Source organism: Epinephelus fuscoguttatus, linkage group LG1 (genome assembly GCF_011397635.1).
Source record: "Epinephelus fuscoguttatus linkage group LG1, E.fuscoguttatus.final_Chr_v1".
Classification (NCBI taxonomy): Eukaryota; Metazoa; Chordata; class Actinopteri; order Perciformes; family Serranidae; genus Epinephelus; species Epinephelus fuscoguttatus.
The window spans coordinates 38,870,494-38,887,506 of record NC_064752.1 but is presented as its reverse complement, the minus strand read 5'-3'; the positions used below and the strand labels follow the sequence as shown (position 1 = coordinate 38,887,506).

Sequence of the window (17,013 nt, the reverse complement as noted above, 5' to 3'; positions counted from 1 at the left end):
TTTGATTTTGCAACTAAACCACTGTTCATGTGGCCGTCTACCTGGTAGGTATGGGGACCTCAGTGAGTCCAGTGAGGAGCACAGCAGGGGAGAGGCGGACAAAGGCCACAATGGGCCTCTCCACAAAATCCAGTTCTCCCACCAGTACGTTGGAGGCCTCTGCACCCTCTGGGATCTTCTTCATGAAGTGCATGTCCACCTGGTCAGACAAGGCAGTAGCTAATATGAGTTAAGAATAAAGATAAAAGAGTTACAACAGCAATATGTTTTTATCATCCTGTCACTTCAGTGCAAACAGAAATGTATTCAGTCTTAGAGCTGTACGTAAAGCTCTCCCACCACAGGTGCAGCATAATGCCAGAGAACCATGCTGGCATTTCAGTGCTAAGGGTGTTATATGCACTCAAAATCCCAGGTTGACATTGATGTCTAAATGGAAGCTTTTATCTGTGTCCTGTGTGGCTGTACTTAACAGTCTTGCAGTGATGGGCTGCTGTGGGATGCACTTTGAACACGTGTAATTCTCCTGTTATTTCATAGGGGGCACTCTCTGACCTAGTTGATGTTGACAGCACACCAAACGTTGATTACAGATCTTAGCAGGGTGCTACAGCACATCATGCATAGAGCTGATGGCCCTGTAGAACCAAAAAAGATCTTACACTGCTGTTATCAGATGTGTTAATTATATCTGCCCTTTTCTAATCTCATAGTCTATTGTGGTCTTCACAGCATCTACTATATGTGTACATAAACAGTGTGCACTGAGAAATTGAACATATTTATTATGAGGAAAAAAACAGCTTGTTTACCTTGCTGAGGTCCATTTGGGAACTGTCCTGTGCTGCACCGTTCTTAGCGGGTTCTACAGCTGGTGGAGGTTGTGGAGATGTGGCTGACCCTGCTAGACAGTAAGGGTGTGGGTGTGCATATGAGTGTGTATGTGTGTTCAACGGAAAGAGAATCAGAGTTAGTACATATATCTTTTTGCCTGCCAAGTGCAAAGTCAAAGAAATATCTATGAAGGTAGTAATGCTTAACTGCCAATATGGCCCATTTACTCAGGAACAGGTTTTGGCAGTCCGTCCCTGTTTCACTGTCCAGAGACTGTGCTGTTGTATCAGTCTGTCTGTTACTTAGTCTTATTGTTCTTAGTCTCCTCCTGTCTGCTTTTATTACCTAGTTTTACTCCATTCATTATTCTGATAAAAATGTATATCAAACAGAGCTGTCTCTTACTTAGAGGGAAAGTTCTGATTTTTTGAAGTGGGGTTGTATGAGGCACTTATCCATAGTCAGCCTGTTACACACAGTAGATGCAGGTTGGCACACCCCCAGTTTGGAAGAGCAGACAGGAGTATCGACACAGAGGCTAAGCAGTGTACTGCTGTGGTTGGGGACAGCAGCAAAACACATTTTAGCCCCCTAAAAAAGTCCCACCTAAAAAGATAATATCAGTTTAAATGGACGCTTCGTTGAGAATACTTTCACCTTTTTACTTTGCTGTCTATAAATCTCTTCAAAGCCAGAGTCCATTGAGAAAAACAATTAATTCAACATCACTGAACACAGGAGCTGCTGGTCTACCCCTACCTCGATCAGTTAGTCTATGTTATTGTGTGAATTTAGCAATTAAAAGGGTAAGTTCAGTAACACAAACATACTAACTGATCGAGGCAGCAGTAGACCAGCAGCTCATGTGTTCAATGAACCAAAATTACTGTTTTTGTCAATGGAGTCTGGTGGCTTTGACAAGAGCATTGATGTGGAACTGAAGCCGCTAACGGCCTCCCCATCAGCAGTAAAGAAGTGAACATGATCTCATTATGGTAGACGCTCATATTGATGTTGATTTTTCTGGTGGTTAAAATACATTTTGCTGCTGCCCCTGTCCACAGCAGTACATTGCTTAGCTTCCATGTCAGTTCTCCTGTCTGCTTCTCCAAACTGGGGATGTACTGACCGCCATCTACTGTAGGTAATACACAAGTTTTCCATTAAGTAATTGTGAGTCAATTCATATTTCTGAGACTTTACACTGATTCTGTCTCCAGACAGTGGATTTCTACATTCGATTCATACCATTAAACAATCTGTGATAACTGTTTTATGCTAAACGTAACATGTTTGGTGCACAGTGTGAAACCCACCAGTCAGAAGGGGCTCTGACTGTTTGCGGGTTCCCTCGGCAATGGAGCGGACGATGGGGATCAGGTTCTTCTTCTTCTCGTTCTGGTGGTGATGTCTCTTCAGCAGAGCCTCACGTACCTTTACTCTTACACTGTCGTCCAGCTCCTTAGACGCCTCCTGGTGGTCCAACACCATGTCTGCAAAGAACATGCGCAAATGCTCATGTTTGTGAAACCAGACTTAACATTTAAAGGCATCATTCATTCATTCATCTTCTAACCACTTCATCCTCTTGAGGGTCGCGGGGGGGCTGGAGCCTATCCCAGCTGACATCGGGCGAGAGGCAGGGTACACCCTGGACAGGTCGCCAGACTATCGCAGGGCTGACACATAGAGACAAACAACCATTCACGCTCACATTCACACCTATGGACAATTTAGAGTTACCAATTAACCTAGTCCCCAATCTGCATGTCTTTGGACTGTGGGAGGAAGCCGGAGTGCCCGGAGAGAACCCACGCTGACACGGGGAGAACATGCAAACTCCGCACAGAACCGGCAACCCTCTTGCTGTGAGGCGAGAGTGCTAACCACCACACCACCGTGCCGCCCTTAAAGGCATCAGTCACCTTTAATTTTGTACTGTATGTATTTTATTTGTGCTCTTTTGATCAGAACTTTAATTCATTTGTAATCAATAAGTTAGACACAAACAAAATAACTAGCACACTGCTGAGCAGAAAGTGCATATTGGCAGTGGTCGGTCAATATGTGTCCAACATATCTGGCCATGTGGGACTGCAGAGAATAATCACCATCTCTTTATCGCTCTTACCCCTTCTGCTCTCCTCCCTCTCCCAGGCCTTTCTATTTTACTGACTTGCTGAGTCAGCACTGGAACTTTCCTTCCTTCTTTCCTTCCCTCCTCCACAGTCAATCAAAGTGTCTGCTTGACACACACACATACACACACACACTGCAGTCCCTGCATACATCCAGAGCACACTTCAAGGCCAGCACCATTGTGTCAAGCTCAGCGCCAGTATAATCAGCCATGTTAATAAGGACAGCGACAAGAGAAACGCCTGAAATTAAATCAAAAGCCATAAATGGCTCATCTATCGCAGCCTCCGCTCACACTTCATAGGCTTGAGATAGATCACGTTCTTTCTAATTTAAGACTGCAGCAACAGCTCCGCCTCATCCTCATCCTGTATCACTTGACTGGTGCCCATCAGTTACTCATCTGACAATGTAATACATTTAATAATATTTGTCATGTTCAAAGAACTGGTGCATGGATTAGCAACTTCAGGCATCTTTATTACATTCTCTTAGTTTGCCACTCTTCTATAAATAAACAAGTAGGTTTTTTTTTGTCTCTATCTCCTCTACCATCTTGGATCCTATTCGGGGTCCAGGTGCTGCTGGCAGGAGTCACATGGAGAGGAGAGAGAAGTGAGAAGAGCGGTGGAGAGCTGGAGAAGAGTAACGACTGCAGGCAACAAGGCCGTTCAGGGTGTAAACCTGTCATAACACCATGAGGAAGGCTGACCGATGGAAAACCTTGAACCATGTGATCTTGTGTGTGTGTGTGTGTGTGTGTGTGTGTGTGTGTGTGTGTGTGTGTGTGTGTGGATGGACAGTGTAGTGCTGAAAACCATTGTTCATGTGTGGGTGTGAATTTTTGCAGTTGTATATAAATCATTTATTTATCCGTCAGATTAAAAACTGTGGTTGTCCTCTCACTCATGGATATACATGGTCACTGCTACTCCAATTGTGTGCTTCCTCTGGCATGCAAATGAGCTCGAGCTGTGGCAGCAGCTTTATGTAATTGTAGATTTTAATGCAAATCAGGTTCAGCAGAAGTTCAGCTGCAATATTCCAACAACCACACGGCAACTATACAGCTCAGTGGCACAAACTATGTCTTTATATTGTGTTTGTTTATGTTTACATTTCCAGAAAATCATTTAGACTTTTCAACATTAGACCAGTGGGGTCGTGTCTGTTTGTGTTTCTGCATCCAGCGCGATGATGATGCTCCCCGCAGGCCTGTACTGTATGTGTGTCTCCTCTCTTAGGAGGATAAATTGATTTGTAGAAGACATCCAGCGGGCATCTCTGCTGAGAAATACAGTCTGTTTTATATCAATGAATATAATATCTACTGAACAACAGCAGCAAGAAGTGACTTTATAGAGCAGGAAACAGAGGGACGGGAAATTGTGGAATCATATATCCATTTGAAGAAATGACACCAGTCACTTACAGCAATAATAACAACTGATTTCTGTCTTTATGAGAAATCATTCAGGCGCAGCTTGCCTTTTTCTCTAGGAACAGATAGCGCTCTGGTACTGAGATATTAATATGTGTCAGTTGGACAGATTCTCACCTGCAATCTCTTCGATGCTGTCAGCACGCATGTCAAGCAACACGCTGCCATTGATGATGCAGCTGCGGAGCTCAAACAGGCTGTGGAGGGAGAGAGTAGCCACATAAGGCTTGCTCCACCTCTCCCCTCCATCCTCCACGTCTTCCTCAAACTTCAGCCACCTGTGAGGTAAAGACAGGATGAGAGGTTTGGAATTAGGAGTAAATGTGATCCGTTACTATATTTATCTATTACTTTAAAAAATCATTTCTATTTATCAAATTTCTTGTCACTTACAAATGATTTTAAATTAACGAGAGCTCAAGAGGTTTCTAGAGTTGGCTAGATCCTGCATGACTGCAGTACAGAGACAGAGGTGAACACACAACTTTTAAAACATCTGGAGTGATGGTACAAAATATCATTCATCATGATGAATATTACACTATCTCAAGCAATATATTTCATGCAGCAGCAAAGTAGATTTAGCCTATTATTTGCAATTCATTTGAACAGTGACAGGGTGTAACACAATTATTTGCCAACAAGAGGTATAAAGCTGACACTAATTTTGTTTGCTGTCATTGTCAATGTGGTATTAAACTGTCATTATATACCGTATTCCCCCTCCTCTACCAGCAGCAGAATTTATTTCCTGCTTTAGTTTGGTTTTCTTTGTGTTTCTATTTCAGGCATTTTTTCTGTTATTTAATCCCGGTTTATGAATTACTATTTTAATATTAGAAATATATTGGATTATTGTCTCACATGTTAAATGCTAGTGATCATATTAATGATTTCACAAAAATTAAATTCAGTTTTTGAAAATAATTAAAATTGTGTTTTAGCAGACTAACTTGTAAAATATGCATTTATTCTGAATCTGATGCCTGCAACACGTTCCAAAAATGTTGGGACAGGAGCATTCTTCTAACAAAACTCAGTAAGCCCTAATTACTAATTGCTGAAGAATTGAAAGTGAAATTCTGTCTCAAGATTCACAAGCGGGCTCCTTAAATCTTCAAAATTTAAAAGCTGTCAATGTGGAAGAATGGGCCAAAATCCTGTCTGAACACTGTGAGATATTAATTTCTTTATACAGAAAGTGTCTTGAAGCTGGCATGCAAACAAAGGCCTCTTCAAGTATTAAATACATTTCGGTTAGCGTGTTCAATACATTTCTCCTCTGTCATTCAACTTTACTGCACATCATTTTTAGGGACCGAAATGTTACAATACCTTGATCTGTATAATTTTATTGCATTAATACCATAGTCTGGTCTAAATTTCAAGTGAATAACAGCATTAGAAATATGTTTAATGAAATGTCGAAAAGGAGTTGTATCCTTGTGTCTGATTGGTTATTCCTACATGTAATTAATTTGATGGCCAACAGGGACAAATGTACCGCAACAGTCCAAAACATTTCCACCAGGAGACAGTGCTGCAGCTTCAGAAATAATAACAATTAAAAGACACATACGAAAACATATACTGCAAATCCCCGTCCTGGGGAGCGCTAATTAGAACAACTGCATTTTCGACCAAGAGAGAGAAACCAGAAGAGAGGGTGTATCTGGTGTTTGGTTCTTAAGAATGAAGAAAACTGGAGAAAAAAAGGTGCGGACTCTTATATTTTGGCCTTCGCCTTTTACAAGCACATACAAGAGCAACAGATTTACATAGCTCCCCCTACAGGCCTGGAGAACTTTCGTTGTGTTGAAGTGCAGTTTGTAGTTTTTGTTTTCATCGTTTCTGTATTTACAGAATGTTTATTGTTAAAGTATTTATTCTTTCTGCAGCATGTTTTTTCATTTGCAGCCCATTAGAATTTTGTATTTATTGTTCAATTGGCATCTTTTCTGAATCTGCAGCACGTTTTTCCTGAAGGGCCATTGTAGCGCATTTGTCCTTGTCAGCCACCAAAGTTTAATCATATCATTTTCTTGATAGACATGTCTAACTCTTTACAGTTAGGGAAGAACGTTTTGCTCCCATGTTGGGTCTTAAGTGTAATTCTTCAGCGTTTGATCAATACAGACCCAGAGCAACTCAAAACAGATGGGAAGAAAGGAGCATCCAACCTTAAAAGCAAAGATGTTTCCCATCCCACACAAACATCAGCCTTAAATCTTTAAATCTGTGGTTCATACTATTTCCCCTCAGGACAGATGTTTTTGTTGTAATTGCAAACCACACAACACGAGGCAGAGGTTTGACACTACAATATGAAACTGCAGTATGAGTCACAGCAGTGTTTTGTGTCACTCCTCTCTTAGGAGCTTTTTGCCTTGAGCAAACCGACCAAAAAATGATCCACTAAGCTGAAAATGTAACTAACGCTCTTTCTTCGTAACAATACAGCTGTAGAGCTGCCGGGCTGTCAGGAGCTTTATTGCCAAGCATTGTTGCCAACAGCTCCCAGAGGAGATCCTGACCTGGCTGTTTCCTTCCACTCAGCATCCTTGCCATCCTTCACACAGATCTCATCCAGCTCAGTGAACAGCTCGTGGGCCACATGTTCAGCATCCTCCTCTGAGCCCAGGATGAACTGGACCCGCTGGGACGGTGTGTCTGATGAAGCGAGGGAGGAACAAGAGGTGAACTGTGGCTCTTAAAAGACCTTTACAAACACACACAACACTGCCTCCTTTGTCAGAACATGTCTTTTAAATGACCATTGGGTCCATAACACACACACAGTCACACAAATCTATACACACACACACATGCAACATGCTGACTCGTTCCTGCTCTTTGGGAGATAATTAGCAGGCTTGTCAATTTTAGCCTGGAGTGATCTGTGTGTATGTGCAAGTGTGTGAAGTGCCCACAGTATTGATAGGCTTTGTTCAACAACCGCTACCTCCTCTCTGGGAGGTGGGTTTGCAAGTATACGAGTATAAGAGTCATGACCAAATGTCTATTTCTTTTGCCCATCTCTCTCTCTGACTGATAGATGACTGGGTGAGCTGAAGAAATACTTTGATTTCAAAAGTAAAAGAAAGCTGAGATGAGGGGTTTTGTGTGTGTGTGTGTGTGTGTGTGTGTGTGTGTGTGTGTGTGTGTGTGTGTGTTACCATGACTGGAGGTGGCTGTCTCACTTCCCTCGCTTTGTTGTGTTGCGACGCTTCCTGCCCTTCTGTCTTTCTTGCGATGGCGAGAGCCGTGGGCCTTGTGGTGACGATGGCTCTGCCTGGGCATCCGGACGCCCACAAACAGAGTCCTGTGACCTGAGAAAGAGGCGAGAGAAGAGATTTCACTTTTACTTCTGAGTAATGCTTTTGTGTCTCCCAGCAGTGTGTGGTCACTTTATGTGATTTACCTTTGTATATTTTGTACAGTATTTGTGTGTAAATTGTTGTTAAGGAGCTGTATTTATTTAATTTGGTGTAAATTCGTGTTTTGTTTTGTTTTTAATTAAAGTTTAGGAGTGTAATGTCTCCCACCATGTATGCTATTTTTAATGGGATTTCTCATTGGTAGATGGTAAATGGACCTGCACTTGTATCGCGCCTTTCTAGTCTTCCGACCACTCAAAGTGCAAAGTCACATTCACCCATTCACTCACACATTCATACACTGGTGGCTGAGCTACCATACAAGGTGCCATCCCTACTCAGTTTTTAACACGCTCACACACCGGTGGAACAGCCATCAGGAGCAATTTGGGGTTCAGTATCTTGCTCAAGAATACTTCAACATGCAGACTGGAGGAACCAGAGATCAAACCGCTTATTATCAGCCAGTCTATCAGGAATCTTATTTGCCATCTGTAGTGCAGTTATTATAGAAACACACAAAATGACTATTTGCATACCAATTACTCACCCCACGTTACGTTCAAAACTTTTTTTTTTTTTTGCCTCCAGGGTGAACGAAGAATCCAAAAACAGAAAATTTTTGATGAACTAGAGTAAAAGTGGTCCGTGTTTAACAACAGCAAAACTATCCAAACCAGCAAAACATAAATTTACAAACTCTTACACACACTGTGCATTATAATCCAAGTCTCATTTATCCAGTCGTACTTTCTAAATGCACATTTTAGCAAAAACCGTACTACTTAAAACCTTCTGCATGATTCCACCTGATATAGTCTTGCTGCTGTTAAACATTGCCCTCCTTTACTCCAAATCATCAAGAATTTTCTAAATTTTTGGATTTTTTGCTCACCGAGGAGGCATGTGAAGAAAAGCAAGCTTTCACATATTAAATGTAACATGGGTGAGTAACTGATAAAGTCATTTTGTGGGTGAAGAATTCCTTTAAAGTCGTAAGCAGCAGACCAAAGGAGTCTGGAGAAAATGTATTTTCTTTTTAATTTGTACAAGAAGGTACAAAGCCCAAGGATTGTGAACATTTTTATTTTCTTTATTTATGTTTTTTATTTGTAAAACTGAAGGTGCAAAGCTTGAAAAACTGAATTTAGAGAACCATCCTCCCTCTTCACACAAGATTGTGTTCCTACATTCGCCACTAACACCATCATAAAATCAGTAGATGACACATCAGTGATCGGGTTGATCTTCAGCATCGATGAATCAGCCTACAGAGCGGAGGTGCAGAACCTGGTGGGCTGGTGCTCAGATAACAACCTGTCCTTTAATACAGGAAAGACCAAGGACCTAATCATGGTCCATTTACACCACTGCACTGCTACAGAGACACAGCTACATCTGTTTTTCTGAGGATACCGAAAAAGCACTGACTCAACAGAAACTGGTGACCTTCTACCGCTGCAGCACAGAGAACATCTTAGCGGATGTTTTGATAAAGTTGCCTGTCTCATCCTAACATATTGCATCTCTGTGTGGTATCTCAGATGCACAGCAGTGGATAGGAAAGCCCTTCAGCGGGTCGTCTCCGGAGCACAGAAGATCATTGGGATACAGCTTCCATTCCCCGGAGGATATCTACGACACATGCTGCCTCAGAAAAGCCACCAGCATCTGTAAGGACCCCACGCCCCCATGCCACCATCTCTTTGAACTCCTTCCATCTGGCAGACGTTAAAAGGCCTTCTAAGCCTGCACCTCCAGACTGGGAAATAGCTTTTTCCCCAGAGCTACAGCAGCACTGAGTCTGTTGGGTGCACCCTGTAATGTCAGCCACAACTGATTTTATTATAACACAGGTACTACATTGTGTGTTGCGTCTGCACTGTTTTCGTTACATTGTGATTATGTGACCTGGTAATGGGTTTATAATGAGAAATGGGAAGTGGAGAATAATAAAGTTTAAAGTACATACATGTGTTTACATTGAAAATAAAGTCTGGCAGAATCAAGAGAAGGAAGCACACTCCCTGTTGCCTGTTTCATTTTTTTCTCGTTCTTAACACAACAATATTATAATCTGACTACAGCTCTTACGCCCGGGGCCTGTTATACTTTAATACATTTACATAGTGTCATGATTAACATTAAAATAAATATGTAAACATGTGAATCATTTAAGTGCAGCTGAAATACTGCTCAACAGAGAATGGGAATAACCATAAAACATCATTCTGGTGATATTAATGCCTATAAAGATAGCTGCAACGTGGAGAAATACAGGGGAGGACCAAATAAAAAGTTTATATATGAATAGTAAATAATAAAGAATGTTGTCTTTACATGAGCCTCAGGCCTTTCTGAACTGTCCCTATGTAACAGCCTAGTAAGAGCAAAAAGTCTCACAATGAACTTGTTGGCAAGTTATCTGCAGAAGGTTGTGACTTAAACATAACTTCTGAATACATTTTTCACTTTAGCCTGAAGAGTATTATGAACATCTTTTTAAAAAAAAAAACAACAAAAAAAAAAACAGATCAGCCCTTCAGTTTTGGGCTGCATCTTTATCAAATGTTGTTTTTAAACACAGGCTTTTGATTCTACTTCCTGGCAACTTCCACCAAAACAAAACCAGGAACAAACCATTGTTACTTTTACATTTTGTTCCCTTCAAATTTGTTTGTTATTTCTACTTTTTTGTTGCTTTGTGTTTACTTGCTGTTAATTTTGGCAGTTTTTATAACGTGGCTGCAGACTGTCTGATTAACGGACTTCTTTTAAAGCTGATACAGCCTGTCGAACTCTGTAGAATATTAATATACACTTATACCACATATACCACCAAAATACTATTATTACAATATCATTACTAAAATGAATGTTATTGTAGCTATTGTCATTACTGTTGGTCGTGCCCGTCTCTCTGTCTCACTTTCCCCCTCTCTTACTCATTACTAAAAGTGCATGTCATCCAAGAGAAACAATAATAACTAAAGGAACAGTCAGAGTTGTCATATTGAAATTGAAGGTGTGCTTATGGATTCACATCGTCAACTCATGCATTGAGTAACATTACAAGTAAACATTCCATCTTAAATGCTGCTGGCAGTCGGCCCAGTGAATTATTTTTCTCAGACTCCAGCTGCTGTGAGAGGCAGCAAAACATCCTGTCATTTTTATAGATACAGCTTATTTATGTAAAACTCTCCACGGTATGAACAGTGATCTAAAATGGGGATGGTACAGAACGTTTCCATTGGCGCCATCCACAACTTTTCACAATGGATACAGGAAAAAAAAGCATACAGAACTATGCTGATCTGTTCTGTACCCAGGACATCTGTTGCATGTCTGTCCATACTGGAAGAGGAATCCTCCCTCAGTTGCTTTTCCTGAGGTTTCTACCATTTCTTTCCCCATTGAAGGTTTTTTTGGGGAGTTTCCCTTATCTGCTATGAGGGTCCAAGGACAGAGGGATGTCATATGCTGTTAAACCCTCTGAGGCAAATTGTGATTTTTGATATTGGGCTTTATAAATAAAATTGAACACCCAGCCTGCTTCACTCTCCTGTCATTGGGTTGTGGTGTGTGTGTCATCCACTTTCTATAAATATATACATATGTACATTTCCTTTCAGACTTTCTGATGACAAAATATAAAATCCTTATTAGCCGAGGATAAAACTGGCATCTTCCTGTGTTCCAGATGGAGAGAGAACATGTGCTAACGGAGGAAGGCAGAGTTGATTGAGGTGCACTGCGGTCTCTCAGCTCAGATGGTTAAAGGAACTGAATGTGAAAGCCATTAAACCGAGGGTTAGGTGTTGGCCCAGAGCTCCATGGGGAGAATCAGGGAATAACTCTTTACTTCCTGCCTGATACTAGTCTCAACCTCTGCCACCTGTGATTATCATCAGTGCATTCAGTGTTTCACACAACATGCTGTGATAACAGCAGACTGAAAGCTCATGACGCAGACAATAATGGAGTTTATTTGAATATCAAAGCAGAGCCTTTTAAAATTAAAGAATGAACAGTGGAAGTAATCAGGCAATTAATGAAATTGTTTGGCAAATTGTTATGAATAAAATGGAGCTGTGTGTGTGTGTGTGTGTGTGTGTGTGTGTGTGTGTGTGTGTGTGTGTGTGTGTTCAATCTCTGAACGTGTTATTATCTCTCCATGAAAGAAAGAATGGGGTGACTCGCTCTCTCTCTCTCTCTCTCTCTCTCTCTCTCTCTCTCTCTCACACACACACACACACACACACACACACACCTGTCTTCACCCACCGATGACAGATCAGCCCCCAAGCCTCCTCAGGGTAGATGGAAGATTCATTTTTAATGTTCAATTCATCTCCACCAGACAAGGAGACAAAATAACATCCCCATGTTCTCACAACAACTCACACTGTAAACTATCTATACACACACACACACACACACACACACACACACACACACACACACCCCCACACATACACGCCCACACACACACACACACACACACACACACACACACACACACTCTCACAAGAATGATAGAATTGACTCAATCACGCCGAAAACATGCTCGATCATATTGTTTGGTTTCATGAAATCTACATGTCTTAGGGGATCTGCTGAGGCTGAGGTCATGTAATTTAACTAACTGAGGAATATACTGCCCCTACTCAAGGTGTAGGTACTTCTTCTTAAATATGTCCATTGTTTATGATGCCATATTTCTGTTCCACAACATTTCTCAGTGAAATACCGTCATACATTTCTTAACTTTTCTAATTTTAGGCAAAATGATGGATGCAGTTATATTACAAATGAAAATTTCATCTACTGAGTTCATAAAATATGATTCATGGTTAGAGTTGGACCTGGCCGGCAGCGTTATTATGCAGAATTAAGCGGAAATACAAACTGCACCTGTGTAAAGGTTGTTGATAACACAAGGGGCATTATTTCTACACTGTATGCACTGCCAGTAAAAATATGAATAATTATAAATAATGGAGCTCTGCTGTGGAGAGATAAAAATATCTCTGCTGGTTGAACTTGAAGAAAAGGAAAAGGAGCCAAAACTACAACGAGTAAGAAGTTTCATGTAACTCATGATTGGGGTGTGGTCAGGCTCAAGCTCATGTTTTATTATTTGCAATTTGGTCTGGTGAGGTCAAGTGTGCAACATGGCTGAAAGAAAGAACTAATAATGAGCAGAGCAGAATCCTCAGAATTGGATTGAGTTGACAATGAATAATATAATAACAATAATAATAACAAATTCAAATTTGTCCCACTAGTTTGCTGTTTTTTGTTTTGTCTGTGTGTCAGTGACATACTGTGCAATTCACATTTACCACCCAAGGGTGTAAGGTGAATGGCTTGGGAGAGCATAAGAAAACCGCAACAACAACAAAAGTGCAACAGTGCATTCTGTTTAATCATGACCTATAGCACAACAACAGCACGATTTTTTGTAAAAATCCATTCTTTTTTTTTCGTCCAAATGGTTTCTGTCATTTTTTATATATATACTTTTATTGGTTTTGTTAACAAAACAAAGAAAGATCAACATAAAGGAACAGTCAGAGCAAATACATGAACAAAAATCAAAATGATCACAAATATATAGCATGTTTTAAAATAGACACAAATAATAGTAAAAACAAACAAACAAATAAAGTAAAATAAAATAAAAAGACATCACTTCACAATAAATCATCACATTATGGGATATATGACCGTCAGTAGTGTGGCAGGATGGTAAGAGAATAAACAAAAGGGCTCACAGGTGATACGGTTGAAATAGGCTAAAATGGAGACCAGGTTGTCTGAAAACATTCAGGTTTTCCACGGGAGCTCAATTTAAGTTTTTCTAATTTAAGGCAGCCCAGTAAGTCTCTGATCCACTGAGTGTGAGAAGGCAAACAGGTAAGTTTCCAGTTGAGCAATATGACACGTCTAGTCAACAGAGTGGCGTAGGCTACTGAGTCAGACTGAGAACATGTTAAAGGGCTGCCCACTGGTGCAATCCCAAAAATAGCTGTGAGGGGACAAGGTTCAAAATCAGAATTGATGTATTAGAGTGGCTGATTCCAGTTTGCAACGAGGACAGATAGGATCATTATTAGGAAATATCTTACCAAGTTTAGCCCTGGACCAGTGAGTGCCATGGACTACCTTAAACTGAATGAGAGAATGTCTCGCACTAAAGGAGGAAGAGTGAATCCTATTTAAAATAGAGGTCCATATCTCCTCATCAAATTCTTCCCCCAGGTCCTTTTCCCACTGTGCCTTAAAAGGAGATGGTGGGATCAGGAGGTTGGCAATTATTCTATACAAGAAATTACACCCCTATGAACTTTATTTAAACTCAGAATATCCTCTAGTGGAGTTCCTGTGGGCCTACTGGGGAATTGAACTGTGTTTTTGTTGACAAAATCCCTCCCTTGCAAATAGCGGAAAAACTGAGACGTGGGTAACTGGAATCTTTCTTTCAGCTGTGCAAACGAGGCGAATGTACCATCAATATATAACTGCAATAAAGATGTCAATCCCAAAGAGTGCCAAACTCTAAAGGCTCCATCATTTAATGAAGGGGAAAACATAGAATTTTGAAACATCTGACCTGAAACAGAAAGATGTTTCAAATTAAAAGTTAATCGAAATTGTTTCCAGATCCTACACGAGTGTTTTACCAAAGGATTATTGCCACATTTTTTTAAAGAAAAAGGGAGAGTGCCGTCAAAGATCCTTGAGAAAGTAGTCGCAGACCAGCTGTGTGATTTTCTCCATGATAATAATTTATTTAAGGAATTTCAGTCAGGATTTAGAGTGCATCATAGCACTGAGACAGCACTAGTCAAAATTACAAATGACCTTCTCATTGCTTCAGACAAAGGACTTGTCTCTGTACTTGTTTTATTAGATCTTAGTGCAGCGTTTGACACTATTGACCATCAAATTCTACTGCAGAGACTGGAACACTTAATTGGCCTAAAAGGTTCTGTACTGAGCTGGTTTAAATCTTATTTATCTGATCGTTTTCAGTTTGTTGACGTTCATAATGAATCATCCTCACGTACCAAAGTTTGTTTTGGAGTTCCGCAAGGTTCTGTGCTCGGACCAATCCTATTTACTCTATATATGCTTCCTTTAGGTAACATCATTAGAAATCACTCTATAAATTTCCATTGTTATGCGGATGATACACAGTTGTATTTATCGATGAAGCCAGAAGAAAGTAATCAATTAACTAAACTCCATAACTGCCTTAGAGACATAAAAACCTGGATGAGCACCAATTTCCTGATGTTAAATTCAGACAAAACTGAAGTTATTGTTCTTGGCCCCAAACAACTCAGAGACTCTTTATCTGATGACATAGTTTCTCTAGATGGCATTGCACTGGCCTCTAGCACTACCGTAAGAAACCTCGGAGTAACATTTGATCAAGATTTGTCTTTTAATTCTCATTTAAAACAAACCTCACGGACTGCATTTTTTTCATCTGCGTAATTTTGCAAAAATTAGGCCTATCCTGACCCAAAAAGATGCAGAAAAATTGGTCCATGCTTTTGTTACCTCAAGGCTGGATTACTGTAACTCTCTATTATCAGGTAGCTCTAGTAAGTCCTTAAAAACTCTCCAGCTAATTGCAGCAGCACGTGTACTAACAGGAACTAAGAAACGAGATCATATTTCTCCTGTTTTAGCTTCTCTGCACTGGCTCCCTGTAAAATCCAGAATTGAATTAAAAATCCTACTGTTAACTTATAAAGCTCTAAATGGTCAGGCTCCGTCATATCTTAGAGAGCTCATAGTGCCATATTATCCCACCAGAACACTGTGCTCTGAGAACGCAGGGTTACTCGTGGTCCCTAAAGTCTCCAAAAGTAGATCAGGAGCCAGAGCCTTCAGCTATCAGGCTCCTCTCCTGTGGAATCATCTTCCTGTTACGGTCCGGGAGGCAGACACCATCTCCACATTTAAGACTAGACTTAAGACTTTCCTCTTTGATAAAGCTTATAGTTAGGGCTGGCTCAGGCTTGCCCTGTACCAGCCCCTAGTTAGGCTGACTTAGGCCTAGTCTGCCAGAGGACCCCCCTATAATACACCGGGCACCTTCTCTCCTTCTCTCTCTCTCTCTCTCTCTCTCGTATTCTATTACTGCACCTCGGCCATTCTGGATGTCACTAACTCGGCTTCTTCTCCTGAGCCTTTGTGCTCCACTGTCTCTCAGATTAACTCATATCGCAACGGTGCCTGGACAGCTTGACGTGTGTGGTTGTGCTGCTGCCGTGGTCCTGCCAGATGCCTCCTGCTGCTGCTGCCATCATTAGTCATTAGTCATACTTCTACTGTTATTATACACATATGACTATTGTCACACATGTATACTGCCAGATATTAATACATACTTTCAACATATTGTACCACAGTAGCCAGAACTATAACTATAATATTATTACTTTCAACAATGTTGTTGTAAGCTACTGTCATTACCTGCATCTCTCTCTCTCTCTCTCTCTCTCTCTCTCTCTCTCTGTCTCATTGTGTCATGTGGATTACTGTTAATTTGTTATGCTGATCTGTTCTGTACGACATCTATTGCACGCCTGTCCGTCCTGGAAGAGGGATCCCTCCTCAGTTGCTCTTCCTGAGGTTTCTCCCGTTTTTTTTCCCCGTTAAAGGGTTTTTTTGGGGGAGTTTTTCCTTATCCGCTGCGAGGGTCATAAGGACAGAGGGATGTCGTATGCTGTAAAGCCCTGTGAGACAAATTGTGATTTGTGATATTGGGCTTTATAAATAAAATTGATTGATTGATTGAACATAGTAATGAGGAGAGAGCAGCAGGTTTGCATGATTCTGACTCTAACTGAACCCAAAGAGGAGTTATGTACTCTTGGTCTGGTGCCATCCAATATAAAAGACTTCTGAAATTTGCTGCCCAGTAGTATGAATGGAAATTAGGCAATGCAAGGCCCCCCAGGTCCTTGGACTCTTGCAGATGTTTCTTACCGATGCATGGTGTTTTGCCATTTCAAATAAAAGACAAAAAAGTTTGTTCAATTGAAGTAAAAAAAGACAAAGGTATGAAAACAGGTAAATGTTGAAAAAAATACAAGAACTTCGGGAGCACATTCATTTTAATAATATTTACCTGGCCAGTGAGTGAGAGAGGTAGTGACTTCCAATATATAAAACATTGCTTAAGACTATCAACTAGGA

At 40.8% G+C, this 17,013-nt stretch overlaps 1 protein-coding gene across 3 annotated transcripts in view; it reads right to left on the bottom strand.

Moving 5' to 3' along the window:
• slc4a8 (solute carrier family 4 member 8) overlaps positions 1-17,013 on the bottom strand; it is a 53,171-nt gene that overhangs the window by 16,062 nt on the left and 20,096 nt on the right. For 2 of the 3 annotated variants that reach the window (XM_049575894.1, XM_049575909.1), the window contains exons 3-8: positions 7,591-7,743; positions 6,949-7,084; positions 4,532-4,692; positions 2,151-2,327; positions 813-904; positions 42-199 (exon numbers count right to left, since the gene is read on the bottom strand). In XM_049575894.1, coding sequence (XP_049431851.1) covers positions 42-199; positions 813-904; positions 2,151-2,327; positions 4,532-4,692; positions 6,949-7,084; positions 7,591-7,743 — 877 coding nt within the window. The remainder of the gene's footprint in view (positions 1-41; positions 200-812; positions 905-2,150; positions 2,328-4,531; positions 4,693-6,948; positions 7,085-7,590; positions 7,744-17,013) is intronic. The other variant, XM_049575903.1, reaches the window with a different exon arrangement.